General features: G+C 40.4%; 1 protein-coding gene across 7 annotated transcripts in view; it reads right to left on the bottom strand.

Moving 5' to 3' along the window:
* Positions 1-24160, bottom strand: part of ARL15 (ARF like GTPase 15) — a 387266-nt gene that overhangs the window by 358428 nt on the left and 4678 nt on the right. For 2 of the 7 annotated variants that reach the window (XM_079143486.1, XM_079143489.1), the window contains exon 2: positions 3305-3361. The exons of the other annotated variants lie outside the window; for them this stretch is intronic. In XM_079143486.1, the coding sequence (XP_078999612.1) occupies positions 3305-3361 (57 nt within the window). The remainder of the gene's footprint in view (positions 1-3304; positions 3362-24160) is intronic. 7 annotated transcript variants of the gene reach the window in all.

Here is a 24160-nt window from a genome sequence, read left to right as displayed (position 1 = left end):
CCTTCATTTTTAAAGCCACTATTTGACAATCACATTAAGAGCACTTAGGAAACAAACCCAGGTCAAGCATTAACACTGTCATCTCATAAACTAACCCATCATCTTTTTAAATTTCTTCCTCTACTTTTATGTTTTTAGAACTTGGCATTTATTTTCAATAGAAACAATGAGAATTGTTCTCACTTATGCTCTTTATCTATAATTTATAAGGTATTTTTTCCTTCTTTGGTTAGTCTACTTACTCCACCATAACAAACCACCAAAAATGAGTGGTTTAAACAACAGAAATTTACCTTCGTACAGTCTGGCAGCTGGAAGTCCAAGACCTGCAAGGTCAGTTTTGGTGAAGGCCCTCTTCACTGGCTTACAGACGAGCAGCCTTGAACTGTGTCCTCACACAACAGAGACAGGAAGAAAACCCTTTGTGTCTCTTCTTGTAAGAGTGCTAAATCTCATCATGAAGGTCCCGTCCTTGAGACCTCATCTGAATTATCTCAAAGGCTCCATCTTCAAATGCCATCACATTGGGGATCAGGGTTTTAACACAAATTTTGTGGGGGGACTCAATGAATTCAAACCAATGTAGTACCTTTTTAGGGACAATTTGTGTGTACCTTAAAATAAGTCTACAGACAGACCTTTACTAAATAAGCGGAGACAGCGGTGGCAAAGTCTCAGGCCCAGACTAAGTGCTAGATATTCATGGATGAATACGCACAATTCGTGAAATTCACAGCCCCAAAATTCTCATGTTCTTGATGTACATATAGAAGTACCCCCTCATCTAGGGAAGCTACATTCCAAGACCCTCAGTGGATGCCTAAAACCTCAAATAATACACCAAACACTATATATAGTATGTTCTTCCTATACATACACATTTATGATAAAGCTTAATTCATAAATTACACAGTGAGAGATTAGCAACAATTACAATAAAACTCAATTATAATAATATACAGTAGAACAATTGCACATCAGTAGCCTTGCACCTCTGAAGCCATTATTAAAGTAAGGGATACCTGAACATAAGCACTGAGTTACCATGATAGTGGACCTAAAACAGAGAAGGCCACTAAGTGACCAATGGGCAGGGTATGCTGGACAAAGGCAGGATTCAAATCCTACGGAGGGAGCAGGACAATTCAAGATTTCTTTTCACTAATCAGAATGGCATGCAATTTTAAACTTATTCCTGAAATTGTCCATTTAATATCTTCAGCCCTGTACCCTCCTGTGGTGACTCCCTGTGACAGCCATGGAGAAGTGCCACTCAGGTCTCCTTCTAGAGAGTAACTGATTACAACCCCCAGCTGACACAGCTTGAGATTCACCATGACATTTACGCTGCAGCTGTGTATCTGCTGGGATGCAGCCAACAAGTGCCTGCGATACAGAGGTGCTGAACTGGGGCTTTTCTTGCCCAGGGCAGAACTTCCATGATAGGCAACTGTGCTCAAGGGGACCCCATCCTCCCAGCCAAGACTTTCTGGGAACTGCACTGCAGCCTAGAGTTCTTCACCCTGACCGTACTTCCTTCCCACTCTCCCTGCACAGATGTCAGATCCACAGCATGTCCTGAAGGTTCTGCCTGCTGTCACATCCTCCCCACTTCCCTCCACAGACATTTTCCCTCTTCATCTCTTACATGCCAAATCTTAACTTTGGCATCTGATTCCCAGAAAATTCAGGAAATCTACTTAACAAAGTACTTCACATAAAGTAACACACGTTTAGCTCTCATATAACCTAGTCATCTATATGGAGACAAATACTCATCTGAGATAACAAAGTTGTGGAAGAAATAAAGAAAAATCAAATTCAAACTAAGGCAAAAAAGACAACTGTGCTCACTTTAATGCAATAGAACATTTGGCTATTGAGTATTCACCGTGTACCAGATGTTGTGCAAAGTATTGTGGATGATACACAAGAGAGGGCTCCATTCTCAAGGAACTTTTAATCTGCACACATATCTTTTACCCAGAATTCTTCTATCATTCATTTTAAATAATTCCATCAAGTATTTTATACACACTTATACATGTTCCTCTGTGCAAGGTGAATAAGAAAACAAAATTACTTCACATAAATCTTCACATAAATCTTTAAGTCCTTCCTTAAAAAATAATTCAGTTTTCAAAATTAAACATGATAGTATTTCCTGTGCTATCTCAGAATCCACTTCCAAGATCTTCTGAGGGAAAATGTCAAGACACCTTGCCACTTAAGAAAAGTCCTTTAATGGTCATTTACATACATATAACTCATATTTCTGAAGGAAGAAATGGATTGAGGCATTTGAATCAATTGATACCAGTTGTGAGAAAAAAATAATTCCAAATGCCTAATGTATTTATTTTCTCTCATGTATTAGAAAATATAACATACATACACAGCATAAAGCAAATATATAGTTTAAAGAATAACAAAGTAAATTCTGTGCGCCTGCCATTCAAGTTAAGGACTACGATATTTTAACTTTTAAAGCCCTTCTCCTTTCCTCCACTCCTCCAGAACAGTTTCCCAACCTCACCTTTGATATTTTGGCCCAGATGATTCTTAAGCGCTTAGTCAGTGCGCTGCTGGGTGTTTACAACACCCCTGGCCTCGACTACTAGATGTCTGTCGCCTACCACCATCACACCCAGCAATGACAACCAAAAATGTCTCCAGACATTGCCCTAGATCCTCTGCAGGGTAAAGTCACACCCTGTGGAGAGCCACTGCCCTAAAGGTAACCACAACTGCATTTTTGCTTTTCTTTACAGTGTGCCTAGATAGGTAGATCCCCCAGATAATGTACTATTTAGTTTTGATGCGTTTAGTACTTGCAGCAGTGAAGTCATACTCTGTATTTTCTTGTGACATCTTTCATTCAACGTTACATTTTTGAGATTCACCCATGGTGTGTTGAAAATATTCATACAATATTTTAACCCTATATTTTTCCTGCTGTATGGTAATCTACTAAACAAACTTCTCACTATTTACTTAGTCAAGCCTCTCATTGATGCATATCCATACTGTTTCTGAGGTTTTGCTTCTATGAATGTTCCTGCTAGCAACACTCCCTACATGGCTCTTGTCATGACACAACAGTTTCCCTAAGGCATGTGCCTGGGAGTGGACAGCTCGGCCACAGAAGGTTTGTTCAACTTTATATTTTCTGAAGTCGTGGTGTAGACCTACACTCCCACCAGCAGCAGAGGACAATTCCCACTGCCACACATGCTCTCTAACACTTGGTTCTTCACTTATTTTTTTCATGACATTTGGTACCACAAAAATATGCATTGCTTACCGTGTAAGTGCCAATTCTACAAACGGCAAATGAGATCTGGATACATTCAGACATTCTCTACAAGATTAAAATAAGAATAAGCAATTACAACTAAATGTTTGTACCAAAGAATTGGCTTCATTCCCCTTATCCTTTTTTCCCCCTCTTTAAAGAAATTCTGCTATATTCTGACACCTGCTTTATGAGCAGGCATTGAGTTTTTTCCTTCTGCTTTTTCTAAGCTAGCTTGAATAATAGGGAAGAGCATGGGACACACCACCCTATCAAGGGACTATAAAGCAGACACTTCATCCTCTACCTCTATGGACCACCTAAGGAATGTGACTTATCACGGTTTTAATTTCATTTTGTATAAGTCTTACTCTAGTATTTTTAATGATAAAGTCCTTAAGGACTCTTACAAGCACTTTTTAAAGTTCAATTTTTATATCATAATTGTCTACAATCCTTAAGAAACCCTTGTAAAAGGAAAACAGTTATATGCAAAAAGTTTTGAATGAGCTAAATTTAGTAAGAAGATTGAGGTCCTTGGTCTCAGGTTATCAGTGGTAGTACTCAATTTAGAATTCACAACTTCTCACACCTAAAGCAAGTACAGAATCCCAAAACTCATGCATACACACAAAATTAAACATGTATACTAAACAAGAGCATTGGTTTCTTTTCCTCTCTTTAACTGAAGGAATATTTTTAGCACATTAAATTGGTACGTAGTCAAAATAACCCTAACTTTATACAGTCTAACAGTGTAATTATGGTTTATTATCATCAAGTTAAAGCTTCTGCGTAAAGTTTATAATGGCACAAATCTGAGCCAGCATGGTTTTAGCAATGGTGTCAAGGACTCTGTGGCTTCTAAAAGATGCATCCCTTTAGGTCCAACAAGTCATATCAGACCAATTCTGTCAAACTTTCCTGCCTCTTCAATGTTCATAAGACACTGAATTCACTACAACTAAAAACAATTAGTTAAGAAAAGACTGGAAAGCCAAAGGCTATGTGCACAGACATTCAAAACAAAAATTAAAAGCAATGGAAAAATCAAACTCAAAAGATAATTGTTGCTGGGCGCAGTGATGCATGGCTGTAATTCCAGTGGCTGGCGAGGCTGAGGCAGGAGGATGGCGAGTTCAAAGCCAGCCTCAGCAAAAGTGAGCCATTAAGCAACTCAGTGAGACCCTGACTCTAAATAAAATACAAAATAGGGCTGGGGATGTTTTTCAGTGGTCGAGTGCCCCTAAGTTCAACCCCCAGTACCCCCCCCCCAAAAAAAGATAATTATTGGGTGAAGTTCTTACACTCAATCTGAACTTTCAAAAGATTCCCAAGCATTCACCTGGTGTTATTGTTCAAAATGATAACACCATTAAGGATCATTTTTATTATTACTATTCTAACACTACAGGGTTTCTTTATTTTTAATGAAATACACGACTGAAAACAGCCTAAGCCAATGTCACTGGTATCCTCAGAGCTGGAGAATGAAAATGTTCATGACTGCCCAACAGCTGTTCTTCCCACTCATCTTTGGGAATTACCCTGAGTTATACCTTTGGAATGAAACTGTAAATTATTGGACAACTGTCTCAGTGAGCTGGAAATCTTTTCTCCAACTGAACATTAATTCTTGTTCAATGCCACCTAGGATAAAAGGCTGAAATTCCCAGACTTTCTTAGAGCTGGGTTTCGTGGGACCAAGTTCTCTCAAATGAGATGCAAACGAAGGATGCATGAAGGGAAGCGACCCCAAGGGGAACCCCCTTTCTGCTCTTCTCTGCCGCTTCTGCCTTCTCTGAGGCTTAACGCGGCCCCAGCTAGAATCCCGGATAGTGAAGGCGCATGCAGAACCGTGGAGCACACAGGTGAGCGCTCCTGGAGGTGCCAGCGGCAAGGGGCCGCCCACCCCTCCTCACCCAGACTCTGTGCAGGCAATGGAAATCAACCTGCCCCATTTAGAGACCACCGTGTGTCTCTCAGCCTAACCCAAACCTGACTGGTACAGAGTGACATTTGTTTCTAAAAAGCAGGTGCACCCCAGGGCCTCAGGAAGGGGCTCCAGCATTTGTCATTAGGGACTAACCCTTTAAAGGGCTTTATTTAAAAAAAAAAAAAAAAAAAAGAAAGAAAGAAAGAAAGAAAAGAAAGAAAAAAATATCTATTGTCTAGTTACTGAAAACCTGCTTTCTACTCCTTCCCCTCTCACAATCCCAAAATGTATAAGTACCATTACTGGACTTGCCAAAATTATTACCCTGAACACCCTGAACTTATTTTCTGCGACTTTTTCCTGAATAGCCTTATTACCTCATTCTCTTTTCTAACCTCTAATCCTTACAAATACTGCCTTGCCCTGAACATCCTACCTCAAACCAAGTGGCACCTCTATGGCTCAAACTCCATACATTCTGACCACAGTGCTCCTAGCTTAGCTTCCTCCCTCCAATTAGTGAGAGACTGACAGACATTAAGAAGCATATCCAGACTTCCCCTGGTCATGGTATAGGAGCTGGTAATTCATTTAGGATGGTTACACTTCATATTTTTCCCTGTCATAGATGCGCTACTCGTGAGAACCTATGCTAACTGTAAACCCATGGGACACGAGGCATAGCTTGGAATGTGACTAATACTTAAAAATGGAATATCACACATAAACTGTGACCCAGGAGCCTCTAAGTCAGTATTCACAAATCTACATCTACAATTGCCAGAGGAAGAACCAAAGAATATGATTCCCAAAACAATCACATCTTCTTTGCAACTTCATCTGATGAAAGAGCAAAAAAAGATGTGTTTTCAAAAGCAAGTCACGGACTGATTAAAATCTGTTATGATGGGTCTATAAAAAAGTGTATAACACAGAAAAAAGGAAAAAGGACACTCAATGTGAAATTAATACGATTACTTACAGTTTACTGTTGTTTTCCCTAAGAAATTTCAAAGGTAAGCATGAAAATAAAGGAGAAAAACAAATCTTCAACACGATGGCAGAAAGTAAGTTATTTACTATAATGTGCAAAAAAAAAAAAAAAAGATTTCAAGGTATAATTTGTTTCAGAGAGTAAAAAACAATCTGTTTTTAAAAGAGCTAATTTTTAAGTAATTTAAATTGACAGCTTCAATTCTGATGCACTATGCCATCTTTCGCCCTGACATGAAGCAAGACGGCCATCTTCCTTTATTTTCCCCCACTATAATTTTGCTTGTGATGGTAATAAATGGTTAATGTAGCCAAGCCAACTCTTCAGTCCTGGAAGATAGAAAAACTATCAAACAAGAAAACACCTTCCAACTGAGCCCTGACCTGGGACCACCCATGTCCAGAGAAGGTGAACTAGGGTTAGGTATTTTCTCATAGCAGCATCCCTGCAAAAAATGGGACGGAGGCAAAGAGGGAGGACAGTGGGGAGCAAAGACCCAAGACCTGTTCCAAGGTGCATGGGAGCTCCGAGGGCTGCGTGGGTGGCATGCTCTGAGAAAGATCTCTCTGTCATTATGCTTCAGTCACTCCTCCAGCCTGGAAATAAACACTTGGGAATGCCACCTACCTCCTTCTGTTAGTGTTGTCACTGCAGACATTAACAGTGAATTACTTACCAGCTCCCTTAGTATGCACAGAAGCTACTTCCCCCACATGGGAAATAAGTAACTTTAAATTAAAAAAAAAAAAAAAAAAAAAAACTCATTACAAAATAAAATAAAATTTTGTTTACAAAATGTGGAGGTTTTTGCTCCTCAACATTTTATAGCTCCTCCAGACAAGGAAAAAGAAGGGTGATCATCTGAAATGTTTGCATCCAAGGCAAAGCTACCAAAATTGGCCTCGTGACATTTTCTAAAGTATTTTTAGTTGTCACAGGGCCACCAGCATCCCCAGAGCATCTACGCTTCCCAAGTCATCTGCAACTGGAACCGGAATTCCAAAAGGAATCATTGCCCCCCCCACATAAAAATAAACACAAAATCTTAGCACATGGTCTCTGTGAAATTTACTCGCAAAGATTTGATAAGTTATTTGGCAAAAATAATCAAATGAAAATAAATAATATCAGAATTTATAAACTTCATATCAGTAAACTTTTAGCCAGTCTTCTATAAGATACCACTAAAAAAAAAAAAAAAAAAAAAAAAAAAAAAAAAAACAGTCAATCAGTCACACATACTACCCAAAGAAAAGCTTAATGGGCTTAAAAGCTAAAGTTAAGAATAATTCTCTTTCTGAAAATCCTGATTAAAAAGTATGAAGATGAAGAAACTCCCTTCTAATTTTGCACAGTAAAATAACCATGAGCACCACTTACCTTGGAGGATTTATTCCTTCGACTTCTTTTGTGTGTGTGTGGGGCGGGGAGTACTGGGGATTGAACTCAGGGGCACTCAAACACTGAGCCACATCCCCAGACCTATTTTGTATTTTATTTAGAGACAGGGTCACACTGAGTTGCTTAGCACCTCGCTTTTGCTGAGGCTGGCTTTGAACTCACAATCCTCCTGCCTCAGCCTCCCCAGCTGCTGGGATTACAGGTGTGTACCACCACACCTGGCTCCTTCAATTCCTATCAGGCACAGAGGATTAGAAAATGCAACCAAAAAAAAAAACACCTGCAGAGCGTCTTTAATATGGTGAGTACTTCTAGGCAATCAATAAGTATACAAAAATAAATAAGACCAAACGACAATCTCCAGCTCAGAACAGAGTACTCATAGTCCTCCCGTACACACACCCATCTGCCACCCTCTGCACCTGGGTTCTGGGGATTGAACCCAGGACTTCAAGCATGAGAGACAAGCAATCTACCACCAGCCACTCCTCCAGCCCTCAGAGTGGAAATCTGACATACCTGTGGCAGTCAAGAGCCATACAGATGGTTCAGCACAGTAAGGGGTTGGTACAACAGGCATCAGGGAGACTGAGTAGGGGCACTGAACCCACAATTAGGGGCGTCGGGAAAGACTTTCTAAGGAGCCACTGCCTGAACTGAGCCTTAAAAGACTAGGGCTTAGCTAGATAAAAGGGGAGAAGAAGAGATAATTCCAGACAAAAGTGACAGTGTGAGGAAATGTATGCCTGCATTTGAAAGCTGCTGGTGTGTGCCCTAAACATCCTCCTGTTGGTTCCAAATAACCACTTTCCAGTCTGGTCAGTTACTGATGCTCACCGTCAACACAGCACCTAAGTCATTCACATTAATACACAAAGCATCCGCATGGTAAGGCCTCTCTACTCCTGCCCAAGGGCTTCCACCTGTCAGGAGAGAGTGCGTCACAGAGTCTGTTCTGCTGTGGACACCCTGACAGACAAAGTCCACCCACCAGATGCACCGGTGATAAAGCCAGCAGGCAGTGTGATCTCAAGCTGGCCGGCCACCACGACATGGCCCAGGCTCAACCTGTCTAGGGCCTGCCCCCTCGATCTGTGCCCAAGAGCCCCTAGACGAAGCCTTCAGCAGCACAGCGACACTGCAGGAAACAAAAAGCAAAACTACTAAGAAACTTCACAACTGTCAAGAATCACAGCAATCTAAACTTCTGAGGAAGTCAAGTGTATGAATGAAAAGAACCTATACATAAAAGACACGCAGAGCAAAGAATAACAATCCCAAGAGTGGATCCAGAGAGATATGGTCATGTAGGTTGAGTGTAGCTGCAGAGAATCCATTTCTGAATGAAAAGAAAAAAAAAAAAAAAAAAAAAAAAAAAACATAAAATCACATCCCCCCAATTCCCTTTGCAGCTAAGTATAGCAATGTGACCAAGTTCTAGTCAATGAAATATGATCAGAAAGTCTTAAAAGTCTTCCAGGAGGGAAGTATGCTCTTCTGCCCTTTCTTCATCCTGCTACTGGAATACAGAAGTGATGGCAGGAGCTCTGGCATCAGTTTTGGATGAGTGTAAAATTTCCACACAGCGGGTGGAAGGATCTTAGGGCCCTGATGACTTCTGGACTTACATGCCAAAGAAAAAAATAAACTGTTGAAGTCACTATGTTCCAACCAATTCCAGTCCTTATACAGTGGTTGAAAGACTTCGATGAAACAATGACATCCCAACAAGAGGGACAGATAGTCTCTTGAGTCAATTAAATTGAAGTGTTATGTATCCTACTTCACAGTATGATTATCCCCAATTTAGAGACAGAGAAACAGAAACCAACTAGGATGTGAAAGAACCACTATTTAAATCCAAGGATTTTGAACTTGGAGAACCCATACTCTTTATCAATAGGAGCAAGTGAAAATAAAGTCAAGCAAACTGAGGAAGCAAGTTCACACATCTGTGATTCAACAAATCTGTAATTATCAAAGTCCAATAACAGAATCCACAGTGATGCAGTATCACACGCCTACTCCAATTTCTGCCCAGGTCCAATTCTAAACCAGTGCTTATCAAATGCTGTATGCTAGATGGGGTTGCCCAGGGGTACTTGGATATTCAAGGAAGTTTTTAAAATGAAAAGTGAATTTTAATTATTTTAGGGACTGAAATGAAGACAAACACATATCCAAACGTACTGCATGTAAAATTTTAACACTAGAAACCACCCACATGGTAACTTGTGCTGCCAGAGTAACTTTTTGTTGGGGGTGGAAGGTAGTTTAAACCTCAGAATAAAACCTGTGTTTTGCCTTCTGACTGAAGAGTAACTCAAGATTGCACAGTAAGCTTCTTTATGATCTGTAATATTTATAGCTATGATTCTATCAGTATCCTGTTTTTCTCGTCTTTTTTTAATGTCACACCAAAAAGAATAAAATGCAAAAATCAAGTAAACTGGAAGATAAGTCTTCAGTTCTCAGCCACGTCTCAATTCGGTTTTTGTGTCCATCAAAACAGTTTTTGGTCCTAAGTGATAATGATACATAATAACATATAAGTACAGATCTTAAATACAAATTCCTAAATATCACATACAATAAAAGATCACCTGTTTGTTTCATAGCTCTGCACAAAGTTAGCTGGAAAAAAGAATTCTATTGCTTAAACAAATAAAAAAGAAATATTTGAAATCTTCCCCTACACCACAATGTGTTTTAAATAACTCATGGTAAAGTGAGAAGAGACTGCCTGATTGAGAAGTAGGGGGGACGTTGAAAGGAACCTTACATCCAGGTCGACCTCTCACTTACACAGGAACCCTTCTTTAATGTCCATGAGCGGGAGGGACGAACTAGACTCTGCTTGGTCATTTCCTACTGGAGGCAGATGAACACAGCTTAAGAGAGTTCTGCCTCACCCTGAAACTAGCCTCTGCCTTCTCAAGACTGTGACCCCCTGACAGTAGGTCTGTGCTTATACCTTTTAATAACTAAAGGTAAGGGATGGATATATTTCTATAGGCATCTCAATCCAAAAAGTTATACTTCTTCATAGAATTTTGGAAGTTTCTACAAAACTCCGTCCAAAGAGAAATAGAATGCAATATTGCCTTTCTTCATTGAGAAGGTAAATCCTATTCTACTAGCCCAGTGGTTAGCAAACCACAATCTGCAGGTCAAATCCAGTGCAAGACCTGTTTTTGCCAACAAAGTTTTATTGGAACACAGTCATGACCACCTGTTTACCTATTATCTGTCTACTGCTGCTTTGGAACTGCAATAGCAGAGTCAAGTAGTTGAGGCAGAGCACATGACCCATAGAGCCTGAAGTCTTTACTAGCTGAACCTTTTCAGGAAAAGTTTGTTCACCCTGTTTCCTAGTCCATCATCTGGGGTTTTCACACAAGCAAAGGCAGACATTACATTCAACATTACAGGCTATCGTCTGTGGTTAAAAGAGTTATCCCTGTATTATCTGAGACCCCCACAATGTTTTTTAAATAACTCATGGAAAAGTGAGGAGAGACTGCCTCTTTGAGCAGTAGGTGGAACACTGAAAGGAAATGCCTATCAAACATTAAGCTTTCGGGCTGGGGATAAAGCTCAGTTGGTAGAGTGCCTGCCTCGTATGCACAAGGCACTGGGTTCAATCCCCAGCACCAACAAAAAAAAAAAAAAAAATTAAGCTTTCAGTAAATATTTCTTGAGAGAGAAAAACTGGGCAGAAAGAAATAACAAGAGTTTGGGAGGAAGGAATGAGGAGGGTTTATCTTCTCCAAGACAAAACTAATCTGACTCCATCTTTCACAGAATGTTTTAAAACCCAGCAGATCTTTTTCATGCTGTAGCAAGGTATTTTAACACAGGATGGTACACCAGAATTAAAATCAAGGACCTAAAGTTACTATGTTTCATTTTGGGCAATAAACACTGATTAAAATATAATTTAGAAAAACAAAGTCCTTGTTAATTTTGGTCACCTTTCCCACATCCACTCAGAGCATACTCATTTGTTATTATTGCTGTCATTGTTTTTTTAACTTTTTTCTAGTTGTAGATGAACACAATAACTTTGTTTTATCTATTTATTTACTTTTGTGTGGTGCTGAGGATTGAACCCAGTGTCTCACACATGTGAGGCAAGCACTCTACCACTGAGCTACATACAACCCCAGCCCTGTTATTGTTGTTTTAATATCACCCTGCAATAATATAATAAAGCAACTGGGATAAATCATCATTGCCTCAGAGATGAACTCTTAAGAACCCTGAATTTGGGGAACAGAAAAGGACTGCTTAAGACAGATGAGGAAAGAAGCAAATCTTCCATGAGTTTGTTACAAATCTTGATTCTTCATCTCTATTTCTTCATGATCAGACATCTTCATGTCAGTTTGTTCAATACATTTACACAAAGAATTAACACTGAAAAGACAAGAAGTGAAAAATATCCATCTCTGGGTATTTCTAAAGATGATCAACATAGCTATCCGATGTCCCCAAAAAAGGACACATTTGGGAGAAAACTAAAATATTGCTAGCATAGAATCTATTTCCTATACATTCAGGCTGCAGAAAAATGGCAGCCTGCATCCACAGAAATAATAATGTCGGAATGTACCCCTAGCTCAAAAAGCAATCCTACCTAAATCCCAGAAGCCAGGTCAGAAAGGGTCTTCAAAAAAAAAAAAAAAAAAAAAAAAAATCAGGTATGCAAAGAAAACTCAGGATCCTATCTAAATTACTTTTCTTTAAAATATGGACTTGAAAACCAAACAAGTTGGGAAAATTAAGTTACACTGAAATATTACTGATAAACTATGTATAAGTATAGTTCCTTTATATAAAAGGAAATAAGAGAAATCCAATAATCACAAGAGGTTTTCTGCATCTAGAACGGTGACTTGAAAAACGCATCAGTCGCATTCAGGAAATGTTCAAAATGATGAAGAACAGCAACATTATCCCATAAATCAGCCCAGTGCTCTTTCCTCTGCAACAGACTGCCTCTCAGGAACCATTCATAAAGGAAGAAAGGATAAAAAAAAGCAGGCTAATAAATCACCGGCTAGGGGAAGAAGTTCTCAAAAGCAGAAACCTGACTTTCAAACAGCCTGATTCCAACCAAAGAGGAGCTGAGAGTTCAGTCACAACCCTAGAGTAGGAGCTCAGAAAACTTGCCTACTCAGGTGAAAGTGAGCCGCCTCATTCACCCAAACTTACGTAACAGCTGTAAGCAGAACAGGCCTGAGGACGGATGTGGGCCACCATATGCCACGCCAGGACCTTTTACCCCTGTAAATCAGAAATAGCTGCCACTTAAAACACCAACAAGCAGCTGCAGTATCTTTGACCCAGTAACTCTGCACTGTGCTTGTTAGGTGGAGGCAGAAAGATTTTTAAAAGGCTGATATGGAAAAATAATTAGAATCTTTCTTGTTTACAGTAATGTAAGTCTCTCTTTTATACACCAAGTCCCAATTTAATAGTAACACACACTTTACTAGTACTTACGGCACTAAGCTCTCTTTTAAATCACACACACACACACACACAGAATAGTATCACTTAACCAGGAGGATACATTGAGATATGCATACTTGGATGATTTTATCATTTTGTGAACATCATACAACATATTTATACAAATTGACAGCTACGCCCTCACTAGGCAATATAACCTTATTGGATTACTATTACATATGCGGCGCATCATAGACTAAAACATCATTACTCTAGTAGGAGGCCTGCAACCCAGCCCATCACGTGACAGTGTGCTTTATCCTGTGAGAGGCAGGAACAAAGGGCTGAGGCAGGGTCATGGCTAACCCATTAGGCACCTCTGTGCCCACTCACAAAGGAAGCCTTGGCAAGCTGAGCTGAGGCTGGATTTCAGCCCTGATCGCCCCTTGGCCAGGCACCTCTGTGCTGCGCCTCAAAGGCAAAAGTATCTAAGGCAGCCCCAGAGGCAGCCCTGGAAGGAGCCTCAGGTCAGTTTTTGTAGTTAAAGACAAGAGGAGGAGGTTTAAATAAGAGAAAGAGGGAAATTACTTCTTCTATACTGTACTCACTGATCACTTTAATTAGCTAGAGGTCAGGCTCACACAGGCCATTTTAGCTTACTAATAAGGCATTCAGATTATTATACGATTGTTCCAGACATCCTAAGAGGCCAGCTTTACAGGCTGCCCACAAGGAAACAAGCTCAGTGCTCCAGCACACCTCTCAAGCAGCTCTCAGGCCAGCTGAAAGGCCTCAGCCTGGGTCTCCACCAGCTTCCAGACTGTGTCCACACCACCAGTTTTCTGCCCTAGGAGGCTGTGTCAGCAGGGACACAAACCCAGGGAGGCCTCTGAAAAGATCAGGTTGTGTGGCAGAAGCTGGCAGCAACAGTCTCTTGAGAGAGTCCAGGATGCCCATTCCCCAGAGAACACAACCCCTCTGAAGTGCAACCATTCTCCACAGAAAAGAACAGAGCCTTAAGAGTCAAATAACTGAGCTCTGGATTTAGTCACTGGAACGAAGATTCTCCACAGCACAACTTGTGGGCCTAACCTTCCCCCAGGTTCCCAGCCAAGGAAATGAGATAGAATTCTTCTGGGAAAACACCCTTCATGCTGAGGGGATCCTTACCCCACCCTTCTCTGGGCCTCTTCTCCCATAAGCCACGCTTGCCTGGTCCTCACCCTCCCAAGCCCTTCCATGAAGTCACAGTGGTGCATCCCTGTGCAGGACTGGTCAGGAGGAAGGCCTTTCGGGCCAGCTCTACTACTTACTAACTTAATTTCCTTAAACAAGTTTCTTAATCCTTTTGTGTCTCAGGTTTGACACTGCGGGGAAAAATGGAGAGGACACCAGTACCCCGTACCTCGTGGGGTTGTTGTGAGGATCAACAAGGCAGGCCCTTGGAAAGCACTTGCCACAGAAACACTAAGTTTCTTCTGCTATGACAGAGCAAGAAGAGGTGGCAGAGAAAGAGGTTCCAGGCACTATTCTAAGAATCCATATATCATATCAGTTAATCCTCAAAACAAACCCACGAGGTAGTTCCTTTTCCTATTGCCCCTCTACCGATGAGAAAAGAGACCCTTAAAAGTTAACCTACCAAAGTTTCACAGAATGGTAGCGCCAACCAGTTCACCCCAAAGCCTACAGCACTCAATCAGGAACAAACTCCTCTGCACCCACAAAAGTTCTGTTAAATGTACCCTCGACCTGTGCCTAATTCAATCCCTCAAGATCACCCTGGACTCCTCCTCACTCTTCTTCCACTCCCAGGTTAAACTCCTCTTTTTTATTTTGCTTTGTTTGGGGACCAAACCCAGGTCCTCATGCCTGTTAGACAAATGCTCCAGTTCTTAGCCCCAGCCCTCTACTCCTTTGAAGACTCAGAAAAATGAACTCTAGCTAGTGACCTCTGGTGTCCCTTGTTTATGATCTCCATCGTCAGACCTTGCCTTGTTCACTGTAGTTCTGATGACTGGTCAGTCTTTCACTCCAACCCAAGCCCAGCCATGGTCATGGTGGCCTCACTATCCATGAGGATGATCATGGCTGCATTTTTTCTCCCATCTTTGGACTTGCCTGTCTTACTCGCTGCCTGCTACACACTGGAGTTTCCCCTTGGGGAACTGGTCTACCACTGCAATCTTAAATTCCTACTGTCTGACAGCACGGGACCTTCTCTCCCTCGTGTTTTCTAACAGGTACCCCGGACACTTACTGTGCAGTCTCATCAGAACCGTGGTTCCCTTGCATACTCTACTTTCTATTTGTGCCCCTCCCGCCTTTCCATTAACCCAGATCTCACTATCACTTCGACCATTTTCTTACCGTGTCCTTCATTCCCTGGCCCCACTGTCTGCCCATCAAGTCACCTTAGAAAAACCAAAGCCTTCTTGAAACTACATCTAGATAGTCACAAGGGTTGGAAGAAAATAAAATCTCAACCACTTAGATCTGCGTCACTGTTAAGTCACAATGACTTCGACACCACACACAGCAACCACCCCTTCTGTTTCCCTGGTCAACCCTCAACCTCCTTCTTCACTGCAGCCTTTTCCGTCCTACTCACCTCCACCTTCCTCCCCCCATATTGCAGTCACACTCAAGAAGACCTCACATTCTACTTCACCAGCATTCGACCTCTCTAAGCCCATTTCAGGAGAAACGCCCCAACTCTTCCTGCCCCTCCAGTTCCGTCCTCTTCCTTCTCTTCCAGGGTGAAACGTATTGCAAGAATGGCAGCGCTTCACCACCCCCTCTCCTTAACCCGCAGCCCTCAACCCTCCACCCAAGGTCACCACTGATGAGAATTCAGTGGTCATTTTCACAATTATCTACCATGATCTCCGGGCAATGTTGGACAAAATGGGTCACTTCCTCCTTCCAGAAATAGTCTGTCTCCTCAGCCTGCTTGACCCTACAGGCTCCTGGTTCTCTTCTAATCTTACAGTTCTTTCTCCCAGACTCCTTTTTGAGGTTGGTGATGCTATAAAAACTCCCGTACCTACTATGTGCTAGTAGTGACGGAGGCTCTGGTTTTCCTCAGGGTTCTTTCCACACTGCACATCCCAACTGTCACATGTGGGTTATCTTCTGGTACTGCCTGAATGGACAGGAAAGCTCAGACATTAGCCAGCTCCAGGTTCAAATTCTGGCTCTTTCATGTCTTGGGCATGAAAGTCTGTTTTCTAATCTCTAAAATTATAATATAAATGAATAATGTATGGAAAAAACTTAGCACTGTTTCTCAAGTGATGATAATATAGTATGGTACAGTATATAGCAAGTAACAATAAAAGTTAGGTACTATTTTTAACTACATCTACGACTCTCATCTATTTTCATCCTCCTACTTAAAATTGTAGCTTGATTTTAAACAAGCAGCTCAAATTCAGTCACTCCAAAATCTAATGCCTCACTTTTCCTCCCAACTTGACGTTCCTTTAGGTGTTACCCATTACAGTGTGTGACCCCATTAGCCACCTCCATGCTTGGAGTGCTTTGGAAACATGCCCACAAATTCTTCAACCTTCCTTCCACCAAGAGATGTCGGTCTCCCGCCCCTGAACCTGAGCATGCCTTTGTGACAGTCATGATGAAGAGAACATAGTAGAAAGGATGTGCATCTCCAATAGTAGGAGGTTAGAAAAGACCAGGCAGTTTTACCAGTTTCCTTGGTACAATGCTTTATAATCCTTCAGCCTCCACAGAAGAAGTCCAATCACCCTGAGGCCATCACACAGAACGACCACACAGCAACACCCCAGGAGTCTACTTGTCCTGTGCCCAGTTGTTCTGAAGTTCTCTCCCAGGTACCAAACATGTGCAAAGAAAATGCTCCTGGCCACCATCTAAGTATGACTTCTTGAGAGATCTTAGGCAAGAATTGCCTAGTTGACCCAGTCAACCTCCAGATTCCGGCATAAAATAAATTCCTGTTATTGTGTTAAGCCACTGTTTTGAGGTTATTTGTTACTTGGTAACAGATAATCAGAACAATGTTCAACCCCCAAGCCTGGGAATTATCCCTGAGATCACTTCTGTTCTCATCTTTCATACCCAATTACAAAATTCCAATGATTTTTAAATGTTACTAAATCCATCCACTTCTCTGCATCCTTCCTGCCCTTACCAGGTTGTGAAGACCCTCATCTCATTTCTGGTCAGGACGTTGCCCTAAACCAGCCTAGCTGCAGTGGCCCATCCTTTCTGATCTTTCTCTACATGGTGCCCAATCTGACTATGTCACTCTGGGCTAACTTTTACAGTTTCCATGATGTGACCCCAGCTGGGCTCTGCAGGCTCATGTCTAGCCACTGTGCCAAACCCTACCATAGTCACACAGAGCCCTTGAAGTCACAAGGTCACTTACTTCCAAGCCTCTGCACAGCTGCTCCCTGCCTGGCCGGGGCCCTGCCTGTCACTGGGCCAACTCTTCTCAACTTCAAGACTGCAGATCAAAAAGGACTCCTCTGGGAAGTGCTCCCTGGCCCTCAAGTAGAGGTTAAGTTTGCCTTTCATGTACTGCCTTAGCAACCTGTATTTCTCTCTAGATACACTATGCTATTCCAAACTGTGATTGCTTCTTTTTCATTGTATAAGAGTACAAAAGCAACCTGAGGACAGATCAGGGTCTTATTCACTTGTATATCCCTAGGGCCCAGGACAGCACTAGAACATAAAAGCTTATTTTTAAAAAAAATTTAGTTTAAGTAATGAATGATAAATTACACAAAGTTTAATAAGTTAAACCACAGAATTAAGAAAAGAGAATGAAGACAAAGATACTGTACCAAAAGGATATGAAATGACTGAGGATTTTTTTTAAATAAAAGAGATTTGAGATTTTTCTAACTAATGCCATCATTTTTATAGATGAAGAAACCAAGGTGAGTGACATTTATTGGTTTGCCCATTTCCCACACTGGATATCAAAGCCAGGAACAGAGTCAGGTTGACTGTCTCCCAAAGTACTCTGTGGTACATGAGAATTTTCAAATGAGTCATACAACTGAATATTATAATGGGGATATTTCAAAATAAGCCAATAACTTTTCCAATTTTTTTAAAGCTGTCTTATAATTCTCTTTTGCCATTTTATTCTCATGCCTGGACATCTGGAAGTAGCTCTAAGTAACTTCAAGTTTCTTTGGTATACACACCCATCAGAATGGCTAAATAAAATGATCCAAAATATGAAGATATCAGTAAGGGATATGGAGTACTGGGAGTCTCTAACACTAGAGTCCAATTGGTACAATCACTTTGGAAAAATGTTTAGCAATGTTTAGTGAACCTAAATGTACATATGCCCTATGACCCTGAAATTCCACTACTGGTATGTATCCAACAGAAATGGTTGCTTATTTCCATATAAAAATGTTTTTAGCAACTTTATTCCACATATTCAAAATGCTCATCAACAAAAGAATAGGTAAATCAGTAATGGTATATTCATACAATAGATTATTAAATTGCAACAAAAAGAATGACCGATTCGTGCAACAAAATGAATGGATCTTGTAGGCAGATTGAATGAAAAGATATCACACAAAAAAGAATTTACATAATACATACTTCATTATATAAATTCATATATGCATATATGTGCATATATATTCATAAATAAAATCGGTATATATGTGTATATATATATATAAAACTTCACTTACATAAAATTTCAAAATCAGGCAAAACTAATCTGTGCTGATACTGCCCGAGATGGGACACAAGGAGATCTCTAGAGCACTGGAACTGTTTTACATCTCCATTTGGACACGGTTATAAGGTTCAGGCACATAAGACTTTCACAGTTTACTGATTTTTCCATGTTGCTATGGACTAACTTTGAGAAACACTTTATATCATACAGATAACATGTAGAATACTTGGGACAGGACTTCAAACTCAGTTCTTTCTCTGTCACAATAATAAAAGTATGTACAGATTAAGACCAACAGCCCTGTCACCAACCCTACTAACAAGTGAAGTAGTCATGACTGATGACTCCACTTTCCCGACCCTTGGTTTCCTCAACCATAAAACTGAAATAACAATAGCTCCTACACTCTCACAGGGTTGGTGAAAGGACTAAGCAAGAGGTGAATGCCCATTAAGCACTTCCCACAGAAATAAGCAAAGAGTAAATTTTCAATACATATTAATTAGCCTCGCTATCACCAACTTTATGACATAACTACATCTTAACAAACAGTGGCTGATAATGTTCAGACACTATTCTAAGTGCATTGCAAATATTAATTTATATAATCAATATCAAGAGCTTTAAAATGAAGGTATCTTTTCTGATTCAACAATCTATTTCTGGAACTTGATCTTATGCAGACAACTTCCCTTTTAGAGATTCGCCATGTACATTCACATGTTAAAATCTGTAGAATAAGAAACTATTTACCTTTGATACAGTTGAAAACTATGTATAGATTTTTTTAAGTCTGAAAGTGTTTATATACAGTGTTCAATGCAGCATTTCTTAAAACAGCCAAAACTAGAGAAAACAGAACATTCAGGGGGAAAGTGGGTAAGTAAGCTACAGTTTACCAATATAATGCAAAACAAGTCACAGTGCAGAAGAGAAATTAAAATGTAAAAGTTCATAAGTGCAAAAGGTAGATCATAAAAGAATATTATTACACCAGGTCACTTTTCTATATGGGTGAGCAGACTATATACAGACTGAGACAACATGCTAAAACAAATGTTATCTGTTTATCTACGGGTTGCTGGAGTAGATATTTTGTTTATTGTGCTTTGTTGTACTTTCCAAATTTCCTTCACTAAGTCTTTACTTTAATAATAAACATGTTATCAAAATAATCTCAGTCCTTACATGGTCCAGGAAAAATATGTATATATTCAATCCATATGTTATTAGAAAGTCACTTAAAACTGTAAAATAAATGAGTCATAATAAAAGTTGACATATACATAATAAAATTCCACTGAACAGCATACGATTCACGTGTAGTGCTAAAAGCTAGTAAACATGCCTCAAAGCTAACACAGTACCTTCTTTGAGCTTCTCACAAAATCCAAATAACACAGTGGCAAAATCGAAAGCAGAAATATGAAACAAATATCTACTGATCTACATGAATTAATATTTACTAATCTCAAAAACATTATCGGGGGAAAAAGTAACTTTCAAAAAGGTAAAGGCAGTATGTTACAATTTTTATAAAATTTTTAACACATAAAAAACACTACTACATATAGTTTTGCATGCATACATACACATATCATAAAAATGTAAAAGCACACAAGAGAATGATACCCACTAACTTGGAGATGGATGTCAACATCAAGAGAGGCAGAGGAGGAAGCACCAGGGAGCAGGAGGTATTAGCTGTGGCATTGAAATTCCTTTTTTAAAAAAAGCACCAGAGTTTTTATGTTAAAAATGGCAAAGCATTAACACCTGTGGAATCACGAGGTACACATTATTTTCCACACTTTTTCTGAATGTTTGTAGTAACTCATAACTAAAAATAAAACTTCAAAATGATCTCATTATGTCTTGGCTCCATATTTAAGAGATTCAGTACAGGTGGAGGCCTTCTGTCCCTCGTCTGTGGTCCTAAAATCTCTCCTGATTACTGTGCCCATTCCTGAGAGTAAGAGAAGCAGCTATCCAGCAAAGAAAAAGACGCATGGGAATCCCTCTCTCCGCGAGACACAGACACAATTAGTAGACATCCTTAGCCGGAGGAAAGCAGTTCATAGGTCAGAACAGTTCCCAGCAAACAGAGGGGCAATGAAGTGAATAAATTAGATTATCCTGAAAACCCAACTTTCAATATTCTCATCAAAATATATCAAAACCATGCAGGTACCTTGGGCTGTGAGCCAAAGAGCAGAATGCTAACATTTATGCAAAAAGCGAAGGAGAGAGTAGGTGACAGCACAATCAGAGCCAACCCTCACCTCCAGGCACAAACCCACGCAGATCCCCAGCAGAATCTCCGATGTCACTAAGTTCCCAGATGTCAACTTCCAGCATTGTATCTATGATTCATTCAGCTCCTCTCACAATTAATAATTATAATAGGTACATCACATCTAACAATGCTCACAAGCATGGGCTTGGAATCAGAAATTCTAGGCTCATATCCTATCCCTGACCCGCCACTGGTTACAGGATTGTGGTGGAACCTTAATCTTTTAGGGATTCAAGTTCACTGTTTTCTAAGTTGCTAAGTCTCTCGTAAATCAGTAATACCTGGTTAGCAGGACTGTTGGAAGGATTAAATTAGGTGAGGCAAATAAAACACTCTCCACTGTACTTGGTACATAGTCCCCCTCTACCAAGCACCAATCTAGAGTCCATGATAAAATGGTGATTGAGATGGTCAGGAAACCAGCACTGCTGCAGGTTACAGTCTCAGCCTGTACTTTAAAGCACTGGAAGTCAGAACCAGTTATGTACGTTGTGGGGACCAGCACAAAATGAAAACACAAAGCACCTTGGCCAGAAATTAAGAATTTCAAAATGGTGACCAAAGATGCTTAAACCAAGTTCAGGGCTATGGTGAGTCCTGTGATCCTATGCTGTGAAGCCAGTCCAGCTACATACAGGTAAATGTGCCCAGATACTTAGCACACACTCGAAGATGAGGTTCAACCAGAGCTGGGCTTCTTAGACTCATCCAAACACCTAAAGCATTTGAGATGATACCACAGTATAACTACAGGGGACTGAAGACTCCAAAATAAAAAACCATGGGTCTGACTATGGCTTGTCCCCTCTGAATTCAAAAAGGAGTTTAATCCCTAAAGTCTTATATAAATGGATTAAAAGGATGGAAACTTAATCCAACCATGGTATTTACAGGTGAGGTTTTTGGGAAGTGGTTAGGATTAAATAAGGTCACTAGGGTATGGCCACATAATTAAATTCTGGTGATTTTATAAGAAGAAGACTATATAGACACAAGCATGCAAGCTGTCCCTGCCATGTGATGTGCTGCAACATTGCAGGAATCTGTCAATAAGGGCACTGGTAGATGAGGCCCCTTGACCTTGGACCTGCAGAAGTATGAGCCAAAACAAACATCTTTTCTTCATAAAATAGCCTGCCTCATTTATGTCATAGTAATGAAAAGCTGCTAATACACCATACTTAATTTCATTTGTAGGAACTATCAGGGGAAACTCCCTGATATTTGTTATCTACAATGCAGTGATCAAACCTAAAAATCTTTCCTTCTCTCCAGTCTACCATAAAAGAAGAAATAAATCCCTTATCGTTAATATCATCCAGAGACTTTGTCCAATTGAAGTCTGTAAGTTAAAATCTACTTGTGTCCTAGAATGTGCTGGGTTGAGCCTCACTTCCCAGGCACTTGGTAAACAACAGATCCTAAGGAACCTCTTCAAAAGGAAATAGGGTTGTGGCAGGCAGGAACGTACTCCTGAAAGTGACACCGTGGGGCTGAGTAACAAGGATGTCCAGAAATCCATTTGTGGTCATTTGAGGGAGCATGTGAGTCTGAAGACCACCTCAGTTAGCACAATAAGGGCACTGGAGTGGGGTGGGGGTGGGGGTGGGGGTGGGGGCTCAGCACAGCATAGTTCTATTCCCAGTCAGCCTTCTCTCTAATGGCAACTTGGCAGGATTGAGTCCCTGAGAAGGAGGGAGCATCAGCCAACCTGCTTAAGGCTCCTGCTTTAATGTGGCAGTGGTCAAGGAACACTTTTCAGTACCCAATTACTTAAGTATAGTGGAGTTGTCCCTTGATACCCACAGGGAGCTGATTTCAGGACACCCCTTCCCACTGCAAAGATACCAAAGCCCACAGATGCTCAAGTCTCCTATATAAAAGGGCACAGTATTTACATATAACCTATGCACATACTGCCATATAGTTGAACACATCCCTATGTTACTTACACCTAACCCAATGCAAGTGTTACATAAATACTTGTTGTATACGTTAGGGAATAACAACTAGAAAAGTCTGTACATGGTTAGAACAGGTGCATTTTTTTTCATATATTTTTGATCAATGGTTGGTTGAATCCACAGATGCAGAATCCCAGAATATAGAGGGACAACTGCACTTACATGAAACGTCATAAAAATTTCAAGTGCATTCCAATAGCTCTCAGTACCAACTCAACTACCTCCTAGCTGCATGAACTTGAGAAAATAACAACTTTCTTTAGTCTTAGTTTAGTGCCACTACATGTGAAAATCATTTACAATGTTGTCTGCTTATAATAAATGCTCAATAAATGTTTATTGAGTTAACCCTCTATGAATCTATTTTTCATTATTATAATGAAATACCTGAGGCAGGCTTACTTTAAAAAGATAAGATGTTTATTTAGCTCACAGTTCAGAAAATTCAAGGGTACAACACCAACATCATCTGGGCTCTGGTGAGAGCATCGTGGTGACAGGAACATGTGGGGAAGAAAAGGTCAGATCTCAAAAAACTAGGAAAGACAGAGAGGCTTGAGGTCCCAACTTCCCCTCTAAAGTCACACACCCAATTGACCTAAGAACTTCCAATAGGTCCTGCCTCTTACAGGTCCCACTACCTCCACATCACCACAGCAAGGCACCAAATCATAATACATAAACTTAACTCCTCCCCTTCGGGCTCACTGCACATATGCCAACCAGCATGTAGCTTAGGCATCCTTCAGAATGCAAGCGCCTACAGGACACAAGTCAGTCCCTGTGTATCCCCTCCTTGGTCTCATACTATAAGACTGGAGCAATGGAAGCTTAGGAGCCAGACTTAATAACTTTGTAGTAAGGTTCCTACCTAATCCCAAACACGTAATAGCATGAGTTTTCTTAAAACTGCTGTGTAGTTTACAAGTGGTAGGTCTCTGTTTATCAGATTCACATCATCTCATAAGTTACTAATAAAGGAAGAATAAACTGCACAATCCAGTTGAGGTTAAGACTAAAGTGTCTGACCTATATTACTTTATAGTTGATCATAATAAATACAGTTTATAATATTCAGTCACTCTAAGTTAAAAATGCATGCTTTATCAATAA

The sequence above is a fragment of the Sciurus vulgaris genome (assembly GCF_902686455.1).
Source record: "Sciurus vulgaris genome assembly, chromosome: 6".
NCBI classification, from domain to species: domain Eukaryota; kingdom Metazoa; phylum Chordata; class Mammalia; order Rodentia; family Sciuridae; genus Sciurus; species Sciurus vulgaris.
This window is presented reverse-complemented; position numbering and strand designations above follow the sequence as displayed.